The sequence below is a fragment of the Salvelinus sp. IW2-2015 genome, linkage group LG28, assembly GCF_002910315.2.
Source record: "Salvelinus sp. IW2-2015 linkage group LG28, ASM291031v2, whole genome shotgun sequence".
NCBI classification, from domain to species: Eukaryota; Metazoa; Chordata; class Actinopteri; order Salmoniformes; family Salmonidae; genus Salvelinus; species Salvelinus sp. IW2-2015.
Window position 1 is genome coordinate 32,585,559 of NC_036868.1, and position 19,322 is coordinate 32,604,880.

The window sequence follows — 19,322 nt, forward strand, 5'->3', positions numbered from 1 at the left end:
ATTTAGAAATCAACAGATTTGTTTACAATAGATACAATATAATCCACAGTAAAATATTTTTACATACATTATCACTGTTTCCAAATAAACATTTAAGTGCATATTGAACATATTTAACCCAGCAGTTTTTCCTCTTTCAATATTACAGTAAAAGTAAATTATATATATATATTTTTTGAAACATGCTAAGATTGCCTAGGTCACATATAATTCCATTTGTTGTGCGAGAGGACTTACCAGAATAACGGAGTAATAAAGTTTTACAAAATAATCTTGGGACTTTTCTAAGCCAAGTTTGAAGAAGTGAAGCTGTGAACCTCAGCGATTACAGTATGTCTGTTTTGTCTGATCAGCAAGGATGAAGTAAAGTTTTTGTCCGTTTGATCAACCTACGTGTGTGTGGCCAAGCAGTGTCGCTGCAAGTTCTCAAAACCTSAGTTGGCAGCCTGACACCTACATAACCACAAGATAAAGCATAGGAACTCAAGAAATATGCTTTCAGTTTATTTGGTACACCACCCTGTTCACAAAAATGCTTCACAGGGCAGTGAGTCACGTGGCCATGGCTTGCTATAATAAAGCAGGCAGACAGGCGTCGAGGCATTCAGTTAGTGTTTGATTGAATGTTAGAATGGGCAAAACGAGTGACCTAAGCAACTTTGAGCGTGGTATGATCGAAAAAAAAATCTCACAACATGCTCAAACCTGAGGTATATTGCACTAGTATGGTTGTACAGACATGCTTTGTGGGGGATACTGTTTTAATAAAAGATAAAAAAAAAAAAAAAAAAATGATTTAGCAAAACAATATCACTGAAGAGTTATGAATAAAGCTATTTAATGTACTTACATACCATAGTTGTCATTATCTACTATGATTAATAACATGGTTGTCTACATCCTCTGCATACAATTTAAAGTTATACAGACAGGTATGAAAAGTTTGACATTTCACTAGATGTAACTAAGTATGGAAGCATTTTGCAGTGGTCTGCCAGTAGGATGACATCTAAACAGCCAACCAACTGCGGGTACTGTAATTGGCACAGCACAAATTACAGTAACCTCCCCACATTGTGGGTTTCAGATTGACATAAAATGTCCTTGATGTCTCAACATGTCACCCATCAGATCCTTTACAGTCATCTCTATACTAAACCCCCCCCCCCAAAAAAAAAGCACAATCAAAACCCTGCTCAAGAACAATCTCGGTGACAGTGGTAATTTTATTCGATCCATGAACACAAATGTACACAAATTATGTGCACACATAACATAAATAATAGTTAACGTAGTAGAAATGGCCTTTGTGGTGTAAGGCTGATGGGATTGTCATGCCACCTCTTCCATGTAGTCAGCTCCTTGACTCTGGCTGAGCTGAGATACGCTGAGGTCCTGAGTGATCTCATCAAACTGGGGGCGGTATTGAGGGCGAAGAGGAGGAGAGAATAGAAAGGGTGAGTGTGTGAGATAAGGTAATATAGAAATACCACCAAAGACACCTACTAACATAAAATGCATATTTATTAGACCTATTTATGTACGGCATGATTATAGGGAACATGTCAAATTTAGCTARTAGAATGTGCTCAAAGAGCATATAAACGGTCAATTACATTTTGATTCCTATCCCCACCCTATACTGGAATATGCCTYTATGTAAAACTCAACCTAAAACTGTGGTAACTACAAGGGCCCACTGCTGACTAGCTTTACACATATGTAGGGTTGACTGCCTGTTGCCCTTCCTATGACACACAGGCACCGATGACGTGGACGTCAATTAAGGCAGCTCCTCGCGCCGCTCTGATTCAGAGGCGTTGACTTAAATGAGGAAGATCAATTTTGGTTTAATGCATTCAGCTGTGCAACTGACTAGGTATCCCCCCCCCTCCCACACACACCTACCTTATCGCTGTTGTCGGGTCCCTCGATGGAAACCTCCTCGATCTCTTCTCCGATGCTCACCTCACTCTTGGAGATATCCGATCGATGGCTGGTGACAGTAAACAAGAAACGTGCGGAGAAGGGAAACCCTTTAGATTTATATCTCTCATGGCACAGATAGGGCATGAAACTGAACGAGCACTGAGCAGCATCTAAAAATAGCTAGTGAGATCTAGGGAAGACACAGTACAACGCCCTACATTACCTGTTAAAGTCATCGCCGTAGTCGTCATCTGGCAAAACAAAGAGGGGTATATCAGGATGATACTCTATATATACAAAAGTATGTGGACAACCCTTCAAATTAGTGGATTTGGCTATTTCAGCCACACCCGTTGCTGACAGGTGTATAAAATTGAGCACACAGCCATGCATGTGCAATCTCCAAAGATAAACATTGGCAGTAGAATGGCCTCACTGAAGAGCTCAGTTACTTTTGACGTGGMACCATCATAGGATTCCAGCTTTCCAACAAGTCAGTTCATCAAATTTCTGCCATRGTCAACTGTAAGTGCTGTTATTGTGAAGTGGAAACGTCTAGGAAAAACAACAGCTCTCCCGCGAAGTGGTAGGCCACACAAGCTCACAGAACGGGACCGCCAAGTGCTGAAGTACGTAAAAATCGTATCTACTCGGTTGCAACACTCACTGCCAAGTTCCAAACTGCCTCTGGAAGCAATGTCAGCACAATAACTGTTCGTCGGGAACTTAATTCAAATGGATTTCCATGGCCGAGCAGCTGCACACAAGCCTAAGATCACCATGCGCAATGCCAAGCGTCTCTGGAGTGATGAATTACGCTTTACCATCAGGCAGTCCGACGGACGAATCTGGGTTTGGCGGATGCCAGGAGAACGCTACCTGCCCCGATGAGTATTGCCAACTGTAAAGTTTGTTGGAGGAATAATGGTCTGGGGCAGTTTTTCCATGGTCGGGCTAAGCCCCTTAGTTCCAGTGAAGGGAAATCTTAACCCTACAGCGTACAATGATATTCTACMCGATTCTGTGCTTCCAACTTTGTGGCAACAGTTTGTGGAAGGCCCTTTCCTGTTTCAGCATGATAATGCCGCCGTGCACAAAGCAAGGTCTACACAGAAAATGGTTTGTCGAGATCGGTGTGTAAGAACTTGACTGACCTGCTCTTGACCTCAACCCCATTGAACACCTTTGGGATGAATTGGAACGACAACAGCGAGCCAGGCCTAATAGCCCAACATCAGTGCCCGACCTCACTAATGTTCCAACATCTAGTGGAAAGCCTTCCTGGAAGAGTGGAGGCTGTTACAGCAGCAAAGGGGGGGACCAACTACATATTAATGCCCATGACTTTGGAATGAGATGTTCGACGAGCAGGTGTCCACATACTTTTGATCTTGTGGTGTATATGAAATAAATACAATTCAAATATGTAACCCACCAAAAACAGCATAATATAAWGAAATAAAACCTGGAATTGGGTTAAGATCATACCCTGCACGGAAGATCCGGCTTTATCATTTATAATTTTCAAGTCTTTGAATCCTTCSTCTCTGGGGTTAGAAGAAGTACCTAGAAAAAGCATTCGAAGGATTTACTCAAGAAGCAAAGAATCCAGWGTAATAGTSAGGCACGTGCACAGATAGAGCCCTATCAAAAAAAGTGGCCATTTGATTGGTGCAACAACTGCAGTTCGACTTTGCCAGTAGCAGAACAAATTGAAATAAGTAAAGACTAGTTAGCTTGTTTTGACAGCATAGCCTAGCTCACTAGCTAATTTATCGAGCCTACAATAGCGATGATCAGCTGGTATAGCCTACCCCAGTAGTTGTTTTAGCAAAGACACTTAACAAACTTCCTCTCATCTGTGGTTCTAACATGCTTAGACTGCATTGTGTGATGAGCGAGTGTGTTTTTGCAGAGAATTAAGGCCTATGTTAAAAAATWAAATGATTTGGCTATAGGAGCAGTAGAAGTCTATGACTGGATTTCAGGTTGATTTATTCATGGAATTAAAACCTCTTAAATCCCACGATCACACCGGCGTGATTTAGTGCTTCTAACCCGTTGTGTGTTTGAGCTACAGAGTTCTGGATTTCTTGCATTAGATTCGTCTACTGCTTCTGCCGGAGCTAGAGCTCCGGCAGAAGTTCTTCTCACAAAAACGTCTGGAAAGCCTGAACGGTTTCAGCTACAGACTAATGACCCCTCTATGAAAAGCCACACAATAGTCGTGAGAAGGTAAAGGGTTCTTCTACATAGAAGATCATAGGAAAACCCTGGACATATTGTCTATAATACTGTAATAAACTCCAAACAGTGGTCACTGACTAGTTGGATATTCATTTCCCATTGAGCAAACAATTTCTGTACTTACAGAAATGCTTATGAATGCATTTTTTATTTTTTTTAAATCAGGTGTTTGCTTGCCAGATCTTATTTGTTTATTGACATTTGTCATGAATGAAACTGTTAATGTCAAATTGTTTTGTGTTCCACTTGTAGCCCTGGTTGTCCTGAAAAGAAAATGGTAAAACACTTCAATGCGAGGCTAACTATAAGGGCAGAGCAAGCGGATGAAAGTAGCACATTTCAGCTTTTTGCCTGTGTGAGGCCATGGACCAATGAAGTTAATGGGGGGGTAGCACCTGCCCTGCTCTGTGCACGGCCCTGGTAATAGTACTTAACAAAAGTGCATCATTCTGGAGATAAAAGCATCTACTCAACTCACATACTCATGTTAAAATTAGTCTATACAACCCTTGCTACAGTTCATAACACACACACACACACACACACACACACACACACACACACACACACACACACACACACACACACACACACACACACACACAACTGCTCTCACCGTTCTTGCTGCCTGAGAGGTCTCTGTGATGGGCTTCTCCTGAGTGGAACCCCCCACCTGCAGCACTCCTCTGTGGGGCCGGGTCCGAATCTGCTGCTCTCCTGGTGGAAAAACAAAAGAAGCAAGGCCTAAGGCTGGAGGCCAAAAACACATTCAACTCATATTCATTGACTGAGGCAGAGGAGACAGGCATGTCATATAAGAGATACTAAGGAGTGTGGCACTGCACAGCACAGAGAGAAAGAGAGGGGGAACAGAGGGGATGGGGTACAAAAGAGAGCGAGAGAGGGTGAGAGAGAAAGAAGATGTCTGCTGTGAAAGAGAAGCCTGCAGCTCACCTGTGCTCCAAGCAGCTCCGTTTATTATCATAGTCAGAAAAGAGCTCGTCCCCATCGCCCTCTGTGTCACTACCCAGAGCAGACAGGCTGAGCCCAGAGAGAGAGAGAGAGAGAGAGAGAGAGAGAGAGAGAGAGAGAGTGGAGAGGAGAGGAGAGACAGGACACACACAGGAGCATAGTGAAGGAAGTACACTCACACAACACACACAGAAATACACACGACAAAAAACACGCACACACATGCAAAGAAAAAGTGGAAAAGTACAAGACCATGAACACCGTATTAGTATAGGTTATTATTTAGAGGTCAATGCCAATGTTACAAACGTTCATTGTTGGTTTCGAGGCAGCAGGCAAATGGTCAGACTTTTCACGGCTTTATCCCTCCGCTAATGGAGGAGTGATACACCAGCACCATGCACACTCACTCATTGAGGCTAGTGCCCCTCCTCATTGGGTTAAAGGAGCGCCCTGAGAGGCTCTCCTCCCTCAGAGAGCGGACGAAGCTGCTTGGGGAGGGAGGAAAGGACACACAGATAAACAGAAAAGAAGAAAGGAACAGGATAGAAAAAAAAGCTGGGCAGGCAGAGGAGAAACCCGAGGGGGGAAAAAAAGACAAGTGACAGCAGAGCAGAGACAGACAGCACAGTGCTCCTAAGTGGAACCAAACTACCCACCACCCCCACACACGCTGGTCCATGTTTCTAAGCCACTTCAGTCATCTTAACAAACACCTCCTTTGTACTTTCAATATGAGTACAGAATACTAAGCTAACAAGGATATCTATTTGCGATTACCTGCTATAGATAGAACAGGGCCGTGTTCATTAGGCACCARCAAACTACCTGGAATTGTCCAATAAGAAACCCGTGTTTTGGTTTTCCATTGCAAAATGTTTTGTTATGGTGTGCCCYAATGAACACGGCCCTGCATTTCAAACTATTATGAGTCACTGTAGCCTAACTCATTGAGTTTACAGTGAKGACATACTTACTCTTTCTGACCGTTTCTCTTTTCAGAGAGACTGGCCCCTGAATGACTCTTAGCCAGGGGAAGGCTACTACTTCCATACGCAGCATGACAGAGAGCGAGAGAAAATACAGTGAGCAGAGCGGCGACAGAGCTGCACTTCTCTTCACACAATACTTCCTAATGTTGGGTTCTAGCTTCAAATATATTTACTCCTGCTACTGTATTAGAGGAACTTTGTGCATGGAATGTTACTGTGAAAGGGGAACAATGTACACTACAGTACCAAAAGTATGTGGACACCTGCTTGAACATCTCATTCCAAAATCATGGCCATTAATATGGGGTTGGTCCCCTTTGCTGCTATAACAGCCTCCACTCTTCTGGAAAGGCTTTCCACAATATGTTGGAACATTGCTGTGGGGACTTGCTTCCATTCAGCCACGAGCATTAGTGAGGTCAGACACTGCTGTTGGGCGATTAGGCCTGTTTGATGTAGTTGAGGTCACAGTTCTCGGCTTGCCAGTCAAGTTCTTCCACACAGATCTCGACAAGCCATTTCTGTATGGGCCTCGCTTTGTGCACAGGGGCATTGTCATGCTGAAACAGGAAAGGGCCTTCCCCAAACTGTTGCCACAAAGCTGGAAGCACAGAATAGTCTAGAATGTCATTGTATGCTGTAGCGCAGTGTTTTGTTCGAGAGCACCTAAAACGAGACCGATTCAAGACCAAGACCAGAGTAAATATAGTCAGAGTCAAGACCAGAGGGGGGGGCGAGACCGAGTCAAGACTGAGTCAAGAACGAGACCAGGAGGGGGACAAGGGGTCCGAGACCAGGAGGGGGACAAGGGGTCCGAGACCAGGAGGGGGACAAGGGGTCCGAGACCAGGAGGGGGACAAGGGGTTCGAGACCAGAAGAATGCAAGTCCAATTCAAGACCATGATTGTAATTTTGTCAAATCCCCACCATAAGAGTTCAAAACGTCCAGTATTTCTGTGTTCTTATTTCAGAACAGCATATGGATTCTTTAAACATTCTGAATAGTGAATAAATGCATGTTGAGGGAAAACAGAGTCACTCTACAAATGATTACTAACCCAAACACAGTGGGGAACAATGGGCCTTCCACGCCTTCAGAGAAGGGCTAAGGATTTATAAAATAATTATCATTATTTTCAATGATGTTCTGATTTAATCTCTTGAGTTTTTGTTGGAAAGGAAAAAGGGTTAACACTGAAGACTTTGCTGGTCTCTGGGGAATAAATCTAGCTAGCTAAGTCAGCCGGCTGCTAGGCCATCAGAAGATATATAAAGGCATCTGCCATTCAACTGTATAAGTGCAAMATTTTGGAGTGATAGTCGAATCAACCAATCACATTTTGACTTAATGGGTGGGACCTTTATTACAAAAACATGTATGGAAACATCTGCCTTATTAAAGGCCAACAGGTCACTGCGCAAMAGCGAGCAGTAGTTTTCCCACGGTCTAGCTAGCTAGCTTTTGTTGTCGGCTAGTTTGCAGCGGCTGCAGYAGGTGTTATCAAAGAGGATATTGTTGCTAATTTGTTAGCTTCTCCCTTTTCAAGAATAACTGTCAACAATAAGTTACATTTTCAAATGATAAGTCATCTGGGATGAGAGGAACAGTTTTTTTTTTAATTTTTATTGCAGCTAGCTTGCTGATGTTAGCCATCTCTTTGAAAATAACTTGTGTGTGAAATATTGTTGGATTTAAAGTAGAACTGACCACATTTTAGCAACATGAAATCTTATTAAAATCTGTTTATGTACACTCCCACAATCTATAACACTTAGATAAGGTAATTTTCATGTTTTCATAAATCCTTAAAATGTTTGGGAATTAAGTATTGTAATTTGTGAAAACTCTATAGTAATATATAGTGGGAAAGCGGCAATGCGTTTGTACAATTATTAGACACKGCAGCAAATAAAACCAAATAAAAACACCTGTCTTGTCCAGGACCGGAGTCTACAGTCGTGGCCAAAAGTTTTGAGAATGACACAAATATTAATTTTCACCAAGTCTGCTCCCTCAGTTTGTATGATGGCAATTTGCATATACTCCAGAATGTTATGAAGAGTGATCGATGAATTGCATCGATGGCCTGGTGTCTAGAAGGGCAGCAAAGAAGACACTTCTCTCCAGGAAAAACATCAGGGACAGACTGATATTCTGCAAAAGGTACAGGGATTGGACTGCTGAGGACTGGGGTAAAGTCATTTCCTCTGATGAATCGCCGTACCGATTGTTTGGGGCATCCGGGAAAAAGCTTGTCCGGAGAAGACAAGGTGAGCGCTACCATCAGTCCTATGTCATGCCAACAGTAAAGCATCCTGAGACCATTCATGTGTGGGGTTGCTTCTCAGCCAAGGGAGTGGGCTCACTCACAATTTTGCCTAAGAACACAGCCATGAATAAAGAATGGTACCAACACATCCTCCGAGAGCAACTTCTCCCAACCATCCAGGAACAGTTTGGTGACGAACAATGCCTTTTCCAGCATGATGGAGCACCTTGCCATAAGGCAAAAGTGATAACTAAGTGGCTCGGGGAACAAAACATCGATATTTTGGGTCCATGGCCAGGAAACTCCCCAGACCTTAATCCCATTGAGAACTTGTGGTCAATCCTCAAGAGGCGGGTGGACAAACAAAAACCCACAAATTCTGACAAACTCCAAGCATTGATTATGCAAGAATGGGCTGCCATCAGTCAGGATGTGGCCCAGAAGTTAATTGACAGCATGCCAGGGCGGATTGCAGGTCTTGAAAAARAAGGGTCAACACTGCAAATATTGACTCTTTGCATCAACTTCATGTAATTGTCAATAAAAGCCTGACACTTATGAAATGCTTGTAATTATACTTCAGTATTCCATAGTAAAAAATAACTAGACACTGAAGCAGCAAACTTTGTGGAAATTAATATTTGTGTCATTCTCAAAACTTTTGGCCACGACTGTACACAGACCTGAGCTATAGCCAATCAAAGCTACAGTAGGCCTTTATACAAACAAGCCATTTGCCAAACGGGACTGCCATCATTCACTTTGAACTGGACTGTGTGTTTACAGGCAGTTGCAACAGCGTGACTTTACATCATTAGCACGCGTTCGCCAAAAGCCTTAAAATACACCTGAATGGATTTCTGCAAATATGTAAACACCACGGGAGTCCTCTTACATTTAGGAACTTTATAGTCCTATTGATCAAACAACCATGAAAAKGTAGGCCTAATCCCTCAGTTATGCACAACAACAACAAGATCAACAACTAAATGCTAGCCAGAGCAAGCATAGCAAAAATGTAACGAAGGATCATCAGATAAACCCTAACACGTTTTCTGCTAGTTGGCCGTCAAAATTTAACTGATAAACGATGGGGAATTGTAGCCTCCTCGTCCTTCTGCAGCTTGCCTGCCAATGCATGCTTGTCCAAACCACGCACCCGAGCTAACTGGCTAGTTAGCTACTTCCAGACACAAATGAGAGAACACCTCACTGTTAGGATTTGTGTTCACTCGAACCATTTTACTCGCTGTAGCAACGCTGGTTAGGCTGTTTAYATGTCATCTAGAGCGTTCTTGATTAACTATAACTTTTTTGACACCGGTCATATTCAGCGGGTGATGTGCGTTCGTATATTCATCAGTTGTTCTGCGCTTTGGCACACTCAGATGAGAGTGCTCTAAAATCGGAGCAGATAGCNGCTAACAGTCATTCAAGTTCTTGCTAGCTAAGCAAATGAGACCTGCATCTCTAGCTGTGTAGCCACCAAAAAAACGATATGAGAGGAAAAAGTCAGTCAGTCACTCACCCATGCTAGCTAGCTAACATTAGGCTCTGTGTTTTTAGCTTACTACATAAATAGATATGCTAGCATATTAGCCACGTTATGACTGACTTGTGATAATTGCCCTGGCTAGTTTGATTGCATTGACATTCCCAGCCTGAGTTACATTTGTCTGTTTTTGTCCAGAATATTGAGTCATTGAAACTGTTTATCCTAAATGGAGGCAGCAAACAATGTACCAGGCCAGCTGTGATTTACAACCCGATAGCAATATCTTTTGGACTACCAAAAAATGTATCGGTGAATTATATGAATTATGCATTTAATAACTGCATCCATCTATTTTGCCAACAATGTCTTAGTGTACGTCATGGAACAGTGAGTCAAATAGCAAAAAAACAGTATATGATTTCCTATGTTTTCTTTTTAAACGAGTTTTCCTATAGATTTTTCAGATTCACTCTCAAAATAACAATATTTTTTTTAACGAAAAAATACCCAAATTGTGCCCCTGTGCATCCAGGCCCATCCAAGTCTACCCACCTGATGCAAACAGTGCATGATGACAATTGCGCATCACATATAGCCTAATAACCAACACTCCAGATTCAACTTTTTTAATACCTGGTTAGCATTTACTGGTAGATATCAGTTGAAACGTCTTCCCTACCCTACCGGCTACCGATGTCATTCCTCTGTGAGCTGCACCATGACAAAACCAGATGAGAGCTGAACACTGTTGCTGCCTGCAAATGATATTCCGCTGATACTAGGCTGTGTGTGTAAATACATTTAATGAGCTTTGACATTGTGTAGGCTACTTTGTGCATGATTTCTCTATTGTACTACATAATTGATAAGTCKCATACCTCCACTACACTACTTTGATATGCATCAGTAGGGATTAAGAAGTTAATAAACGCAATGCCCACGAAAACAAAAGTGGGTATGTGGCTTATACCCTCCACTAAATCACTGGCCCTTTGTGTTTTACAAAAAGTGCTCTCTCCTACATGAGTGACCTGGTATTATGGTTGCTGTCCTTTCAGCATCACCAACCTGTCACACACTGAAGACCTATAGGTTCACCACTGTACTAACCTGTCACACACTGAGGACCTATAGGTTCACCACTGTACTAACCTGTCACACACTGAAGACCTATAGGTTCACCACTGTACTAACCTGTCACACACTGAAGGCGCTTAGGTTCACCACTGGTACTAAACCTGTCACACACTGAAGCCTATAGGTTCACCACTGTACTAACCTGTCACACACTGAAGCCTATAGGTTCACCACTGTACTAACCTGTCACACACTGAAGACCTATAGGTTCACCACTGTACTAACCTGTCACACACTGAAGACCAATAGGTTCACCACTGTACTAACCTGTCACACACTGAGACCCTATAGGTTCACCACTGTACTAACTGTCACACACTGAAGACCTATAGGTTCACCCCTGTACTAACTGTCACACACTGAGAGACCTATAGGTTCACCACAAATGTACTACTGTCACAACTGAAGACCTATGGTTCACCACTGTACTAACCTGTCACACACTGAAGACCTATAGGTTCACCACTGTACTAACCTGTCACACACTGAAGACCTATAGGTTCACCACTGTACTAACCTGTCACACACTGAACGACTATAGGTTCACCACTGTACTAACCTGTCACACACTGAAGACCTATAGGTTCACCACTGTACTAACCTGTCACACTGGAGCTATAGGTTCACCACTGTATACTAACCTGTCACACACTGAAGACCTATAGGTTCACCACTGTACTAACGTGTCACACCTGAAGACCTTAGGTTCACCACTGTACTAACTGTCCCACACTGAAGACTATAGGTTCACCACTGTACTACCTGTCACAACACTGAAGACTATAGGTTCACCACTGTACTAACCTGTCCACACACTGAAGACCTATAGGTTCACCATCTGTACTAACCTGTCACATGAAGACCTATAGGTTCACACATGTAATAACTGTCACACACTGAAGACCTATAGGTTCACCACTGTACTAACCTGTCACACACTGAAGACGTATAGGTTCACCACTGTGACTCACCTGTCACACTGAAGACCTATAGGTTCACCACTGTTACCTGTCACACACTGAAGACCTATAGGTCTCTCCACTGTACTAACCTGTCAACACATGAAGACCTATAGGTTCACCACTGTACTAACTGTCACACTGAAGACCTATAGGTTCACCACTTACTAACCTGTCACACCTGAGACCTATAGGTTCCCATCTGTACTAACCTGTCTACACACTGAAGACCTATAGGTTCACCACTGTACTTAACTGTCACACATGAAGACTATAGGTTCACCACTAGTCTAACATGTCTATAATAGATATCAAGAGGATGTTAAGATATGAATGTTTCAAGAAAGGAGTGGATATATTTGGCCTGGCGAAGCAGTTTTATGAGCTGACTGAATGGAAGCTGATAAATATTAGTTTTTTACTCCGCTGGTCTTGGGAAGAAATTACGAGTCCTTACTGTCTGAGACAAGACCGAGGACAAATGCATCCGACACCAAGACAAGACACTCCAGATGTGGTCTCGAGACCGGACTCGAATACTACAACCCTGCTGTAGCGTTAAGATTTCCCTTCGAGATCACGAAAGTAAATAATGTGTCCGTAAAATGATTGCTCATCCACCAAACTGTACAGTTAGCACTATGCATTGGGGCAGGTAGCGTTCTCCTGGCATCCGCAAAACCCAGATGAAKCAGTTGGACTACCAGATGTTGAAGCGTGATCACTCCAGAGAACGAGTTTCTACTGCTCCAGAGTCCAATGGYGGCGAGCTTTACACCACTCCAGCCGATGCTTGGCATTGCGCATGGTGATCTTAGGCTTGTGTGCGGCTGCTCGGCCATSGAAACCCATTTCATGAAGGGGKGTGTGTGTGTAAAAGTCCCRGTAGGGTTAAAGCCCCAGCTGCGGTGGCCGTGGGGCCATAGATCTATGTGCAATAGGGGTAAGGGTAGGTCCCGTAGTAGGATAGGTCCCTAGTGGGGATGTGCGACCCATGCGAGATCCCTAGGTGGCGGGTAGGTAGGGTCGGTTCCGAGTGGGGGTGCAAATCCCTCAGCTGGGTTTAAGACCTGTGTGTTACTATATGGAGAAGTTGGCACATCTATATGCTAGCATGGTAGGTTACAGAGAGGTAGTCCATGTAGAAGGACTAAGGCAGGATGTGTGCCTGGTGGAGAATAGGAGGTATATGGGGATATCAGAGATGCAACATTGTCAGTAAGTGGTAACGTGTATGGTGATAGAAAGTTTTCTGAGAGGCAGGCCATCTCCATGGTTGAAAAAGCGAAAGGATATCAGCACATTGTTTGAAAGTGATCCATGTGCATTAGCAGTAGCAATAATGAGAGCGGTTGGTTTATGCCCTATTGGGGCGGGGAACCGTGACCGATTATGTGAAATTAGGTGGACAACTGAGTAACCTCGGTAACAAGTGTTGTCGGGAACAGTGGTATTTACGGTGAGAGATAGACTAAAACCCCTTCCTGTATTACACATTAGTCTTCCGCAACCTSCTGTGGCCCTACCTCAAACTCTGTATGTACTGTAGCTCGACTTTCTCCACATAGACCCAGCCCATCAGAGTTGATTAACGCCCCTGTATTTTAAGATTCTTAAGATATTCTGTTGCACCATTAGCCATGATCAATTTCTATGCTAATATTAACAGCATCCATGTTTTACATTTATCGCTATTACGCATGACTTAAGTGATGGATCATGGAGCAGCACACATGTTCAATAGCGTGTATGACAATCAATCCCCGTCCTCACCAGCCGTAGGTTTTCTGTGGTTTAGGCAGAGGGTCGTCAAAGAACGAGTCGTCCTCGTCTAGGTCCTCCTCCACCTCCAGGTCCAGCCCCTTCTTCAGGCTCGCCGTGGGGCCGTTGTCGTTGTCCCCGGACGCCTCGCTGTGCCTTGACGTCACGTGACCTTGCCCTTTGCCCTTTAGAGAGCCAAAGCGCAGGCTGGTGTCACTGTGGCTGTGACTGACCTCCACGCCCTGTGGGGTACATGTAGGAACAAGACAACACAAATAACAAAAACACACGTTTAAAGTCGCTTCTGTGTATTTGAGCGGGTGCAGCTAGCATTTAGTTGCAAATGGTTAGAGGATTGAAGCGACAGGGAGAGTTAGTAGTGGCACTGAAATATTAGCTATAGGAAAGATATTTTGAGAACTATCCGGCACAAGTAAAGGTCTTGTTAGAGGTTTGGCTAATGGCTTAGCTACGTTAGTCGTACCTACTCTATGAACCATTAAGACTGTGAAGTTGAGCAATTAGTAAAACACATGCACACAGCACAGTCAGATTTTCAATCAAAACTGGAAAACACTCATCATTCATTAGAATCAGTCTGGTGATAAGAGCACATTTGAGAGGCTGCGCTGAGATACTGCCAACCTATCTYCCCTGCGCTAATGGTGACACCATACCAAGTAAACCATGGGTTAACAGAAGACTATGGTACAGACATGCCTTTGAAATCAGAACTTCCCTTGGATGAGTTGGTATGAGCCTACCCACTGGGCAGACGTCAATTTARAGTCTATTCCATGTTGGTTCCACGTCCTTTCATTGAAATTACGTGCAAACAACGTTCATTCAACCAGTGTGTGCCCATGGGTACGGTACACCTGGGTTGTGTTCATTACAGCAAACCAAATGAAAATGAGTGTTCCATACTAGTCCAGCAAGTCCCTCTCTGTTTCAGTAGATTTTCTTATGTTTGGTGCCGAATGAGCACAACCCTTTTCCAGCCTTGCAGTTTACCTTGGCGTCAGCCTTCTCCGCCTGTGCACCTTTAAACCTGGGGATCTGTGCATGAGAACACAGCTATCAGCCTTCTCACACACTCACTGCCTCACTAACATGATAGATACTGGGTAGGCCCTAAAGGTGGCTACATTTAGGGAGAATCACAYACAGTTTAGTCTACTGACCTCTTCGTCCTTCCGAAAAGAAAGCGGAAAAACAGAGGCTTTGTTTTAACAATCAACATTCTCTTAAAATATCCATGTCACGTATACCCTATGCTCACATCCTGYAAATACAAAGCTAGGTCTCTTAGTTATGATTTCATGTTATGTTATTTTAAAGGCAAGTTCCATAGAAATGAATTGATTCACAAGAAAGCTGTTATGACAACAGTTCACACAAACAGGTATTACAAGGAATGCAATATTAACGTTGAACAAAGTAAGAAAAAAAGTGATCCTACGAGAAACCACTACAACATACACTGCACCATTGTTTGAATAGTGCCAATGTACCTTACTAGCCGGTGTAGTGCTTTTCTTCTCCTCAATAAGTTGACTGGGATTGTGAATTACATCACTGGTGTCATGGGTGACCTGGAAGGGAAGGACACATTTAACATTGTGTTTCATCGTWAGAAACAGTTCATACGAAGTTCAATCTATGGCACAATCTAAAAAGGAACTCCAAGAGAGTAAAGGTGTCTTACCACACTTCGACACTGACTGAAGAAGCGCTTGTACAAGCCCAGAAACTCCTGGAAGTCTATAGCTACAGAGACAGRGGTGAGACAAAGCATTAGAGCAGATGACAACATTTTCCACGGCTTTGTGTTGCCATGCTTGTAACTATAGCAACCAACACTTTTCAGTTCGCTGCAGCTAGCGACTGGAACGAGCTGCAAAAAACTATCAAACTGGACAGTTTAATCTCCATCTCTTCATTCATGGACACTCTTATTGACGGTTGTGGCTGATTCGCGTGATGTATTGTTGTCTCTAYCTTCTTGCCTTTGTGCTGTTGTCTGTGCCCAATAAGGTTTGTAACATGTTTTGTGCTGCTGCCATGTTGTTGTCATGTGTTGCTGCCGTGCTATGTCGTCGTCTTAGGTCTCTCTTTATGTAGTGTCTCTTGTCGTGATGTGTGTTTTGTCCTATATTTTTAATCCAAGCCCCCGTCCCCGCAGGAGTTCCTTTTGTTGGGCCGTCATTGTAAATATGAATTTGTTCTTAACTGACTTGCCTAGTTAAATAAGGGTTAAATGAAATACATTAAATTAAGAATGTCACTTCATTTCAGTCTACAGAACACTTACATTTACTGGAGGCCTTGTCTCCAACTCTATGTTCATCAGTGACAAACTTCTCCAGCATGTTCCTGTTATCGGACACACAGACTACTTGTTAAGGAAACTGGATGAGCTGTAGATTCACGTCACAAATAGCATTGTCGTGTCAGCTTTGCAGTCAGGGTAGGTTTCCCCAGACACAGATTAAGTCTCTTCCTGAATGACAAAGCACTTTCAATGGAAATGCATGCTTTTTAGTTCAGGAGTGGGCTTTCCTGTGTCCAGGGAACGAGCCCTCAGTGTTTTGTCATTTTGCTTGAATGACACGGCCCAAACATACTTGTTGAAGTTGGGRAAAACATCTCCAAACACAACTTTCAAGTCCTCTTTGCGTATCCCACCAGTTCTGGCCTGTGAAGYGGAAAGTTTAAACAGAGTAAAAGGCAGGATCTTGGAAGAATCTTGGACATTTAAACACCTCCACAATGTAATCAATGGCAATGGAGAACTTATGAGGATGACCAAAATGAGCACATCTACAAAAAATGATCACCTTGTCATAACAATCAAACTTCTTCCGGGCGTCTGCTATTTGCCTGGGGGATAGTTCCTAAAAAGAGAGAAAAGGAAGAACATTGATTATCAGACCGAGAAATCTCTTTACATTTGAAGTTGCATCCTCTTGGGATCAATACAGGTGATCAAAACAAACATGAAATTGTGAGCTTGATGGTTTTATATGTTATATGCTAGTTCTTCATGTGCACCTTCATGGCCCACAGTTCTCTGTATGAATGGGCGAATAGGATAGCTACGTGAGCGCATTCTGCTGATTTGAGCAGAGTATTAAACATGACTAAGAAAGTGGAACAAACTTGTTATGTCAGAATCTCGCTGAACAACAGGAAAACCATTTTCTCTCTCTCAATCGTCTGGGTACATGTACACTAATCGCAAGCTGCCTTCTTTTGACCCAGATAATATTATAATTAGGTCGTCACGGCAAAATGACAACTATGAGTGATACAATTTATTTTCTCTCTGGCAGCTCAGGTCCATTGACAAAATACTTGAAATGTTGTTGTATGAAGGATTACATCTCAATGTGGTCATGTTTGTAGGCTATGTATAATACCTGATTATGAAACAGTTGGTGCTCATTCATAACATTATATATAGATGTAAATGTACCCAAGTGAGTGAGAAGGAAGGCAATGAAGATCATAAGAATTACTACCTTGGGGATGTTTGTGGCTTTGTCCCCCTTACATCAGATAACAGCAGGCCAGAGCAGGGAAATCAGTAGAGCAAGAAAGCAGTCCATTATAATCACAAGTGGGAGACTCCATTCAGAAGAAAATACTTTTTAAAGGAAGGACAGCCATTCAAGAGCGTAATCAAATCAGGTAGACTKCTGGGCAGGGGTGATGTTGTGGATGTTTGTATGTTGTTGTTTGTATGTGTATGTTTTGGATTGTTAATTTTTTTAAATTGATTTWAAATATATATATTAAATACACATATATTAAATACAATCTTACAACAACAAAAACTAATCAGGGAGGCTTCAGGTTTGGACAACTGCTAATGTCAGAAGCTCTTTTCTCCACTAGGAGCTTAAGGGAATACGCTAATGTAGTGAATGACTAAACCCATGTATGTGAAATGGCAAGCCCTGTGCAGTGGAGTGTCTTTACCTCTGAGAAGATGGAGGCCTTCTCCTTGTGTCTGCCCCTCTTGACGAGCTCCAGCAGGAGAGGAGTGTTCCTGTTCATATCAGTCTCGGTGATATCCAGCTCACAAGAGACCTGCTCACGGCTGTCTAGGCCATTTAGCTGAGAATAGGAGACACGCGCGCAATAAATTGCATGCCATAATGGTGAATGTAGCACTGACAATTCCAAGTTATTTGACCAAATGCCGGGCCAGCCCTATCCACTGGGAGTAAAACACTCACTGAGTTTATCTCTGGCTGGAAGACAGCAAGCGTGAAGTCCAGGTGAAAGACCTGTAGAAAGTCTATGATGAGGCTGGCCACCAGGCGTCCTGTAAAAAGGGAAGGATATGATCAGCCTCATCATGGAAAGAATGAATCATTGTAATGCATGTTGATTATTATGGGATTAGCAGACTATTGTTCAGACAATCACAGTGGATAATACAACCCTTACCATCCTTTGTATTAAGACATTTCTTCAGGTTTTCATTGACAAGTGGAGTTTTATTCTGGGGGAATGATAATGGGTGGTAGCAGAGGTTATGCAGATGTAAATCATACGCTGCACTGACATCCCAAAAAATGTAAAGTCATTAATAAGAGAAGCAATAAGTAAGCCTAACGTTACACTATCAGGATTCATTGAAAATGCACATAAGTCAGCTATCGTCTTACCTCCACTTTATCCTGTTCATCCATAGCCAGGAAAACAGCAGCGCGCATTTCTGCCTACCGAATAAGAGAAGAGCAAAAGAGGGTGTTAGCCAAGCAAGAGGGCCTCAAGCTGGCCTGAACTACCTAGCTAACGTTAGCTATGTAACAGTACTTGCTAAGTACCTACAAATGCATTGCTTGTAAAATAGTTCGCTATCTAGCTAACGTTAGCTGTTGGTTATCCAATGTTAGAAGGTACAGTAGCTAGCTAGCTATCCCACGACACTAGATMTCATGATGATAAGTCGGTGACTTTCCGGGGTCCAGCTAGTTACAGTACTGTAGCTAGCTAACGTTAGCTAGCTAGCTAGCTACAAGCGGCAACAACAACAACATTCTCAGTCTTTGAACAGTCCTTCGACATATGACTTTACAGTAYTAGTAGTTACGTGCCTTTAGTTTGTTCAAGACCCCACTGTTTTCTAGGTTTTGGATCAAAAGATCCCGCAACTCAGTGTCGTCCTCCGTGGCAGACATCTTTCTTTTAGCTAGTCGGCAACCAAGACAACCAAAACAAACACTGGCAGCTAGCTATTTGCTAATTCAGCAACGCAGATTCCAGGAAAAGGTTAAACAACAAGCCAGCRCGCGCGATTTGCACCATTCACCAGCATCGTGGCACACGCAATCTTGTCCCTCTTTAGTTCAAYACGGAGGGAGTGATGTCAAAATAGTTTGGTGCTGTATCAATTGGTGGATTAGGTTCAAATCCTGCAAGTTCTGTATCAAAATCTGAGTCATGTATAGAGAGATATCAGACATGTTAAACATATCAGATATATTTGCTGATCTGCCTCATGTGTCATGAGCCATTTTTGACTCATGTCTCTTATCATTTGTGT

At 42.9% G+C, this 19,322-nt stretch overlaps 1 protein-coding gene across 12 annotated transcripts; it reads right to left on the bottom strand.

Moving 5' to 3' along the window:
• Positions 1-1,206: 1,206 nt before the first annotated feature.
• On the bottom strand, positions 1,207-19,005 carry cep43 (centrosomal protein 43). 12 transcript variants are annotated; one of them, XM_070435923.1, is made up of 21 exons: positions 18,870-19,004; positions 18,442-18,491; positions 18,221-18,275; positions 18,007-18,095; positions 17,747-17,884; positions 17,287-17,313; positions 16,603-16,659; positions 16,390-16,460; positions 16,077-16,138; positions 15,471-15,532; positions 15,277-15,357; positions 14,777-14,821; positions 13,775-14,004; positions 6,126-6,191; positions 5,559-5,636; positions 5,131-5,217; positions 4,793-4,893; positions 3,418-3,495; positions 2,153-2,180; positions 1,909-1,996; positions 1,207-1,413 (listed from the first exon to the last, which is right to left on the bottom strand). In XM_070435923.1, the coding sequence occupies exons 1-21, from the start codon at positions 18,955-18,957 to the stop codon at positions 1,333-1,335; spliced, it is 1,662 nt and encodes a 553-aa protein (XP_070292024.1). In that variant the 5' UTR covers positions 18,958-19,004; the 3' UTR covers positions 1,207-1,332. The 12 variants fall into 12 exon arrangements, with proteins under 12 accessions (XP_070292024.1, XP_070292023.1, XP_070292029.1 ...); XM_070435922.1 differs by having other exon boundaries at positions 6,126-6,194; XM_070435928.1 differs by lacking the exon at positions 3,418-3,495 and having other exon boundaries at positions 6,126-6,194; positions 18,870-19,005.
• Positions 19,006-19,322: the final 317 nt, after the last annotated feature.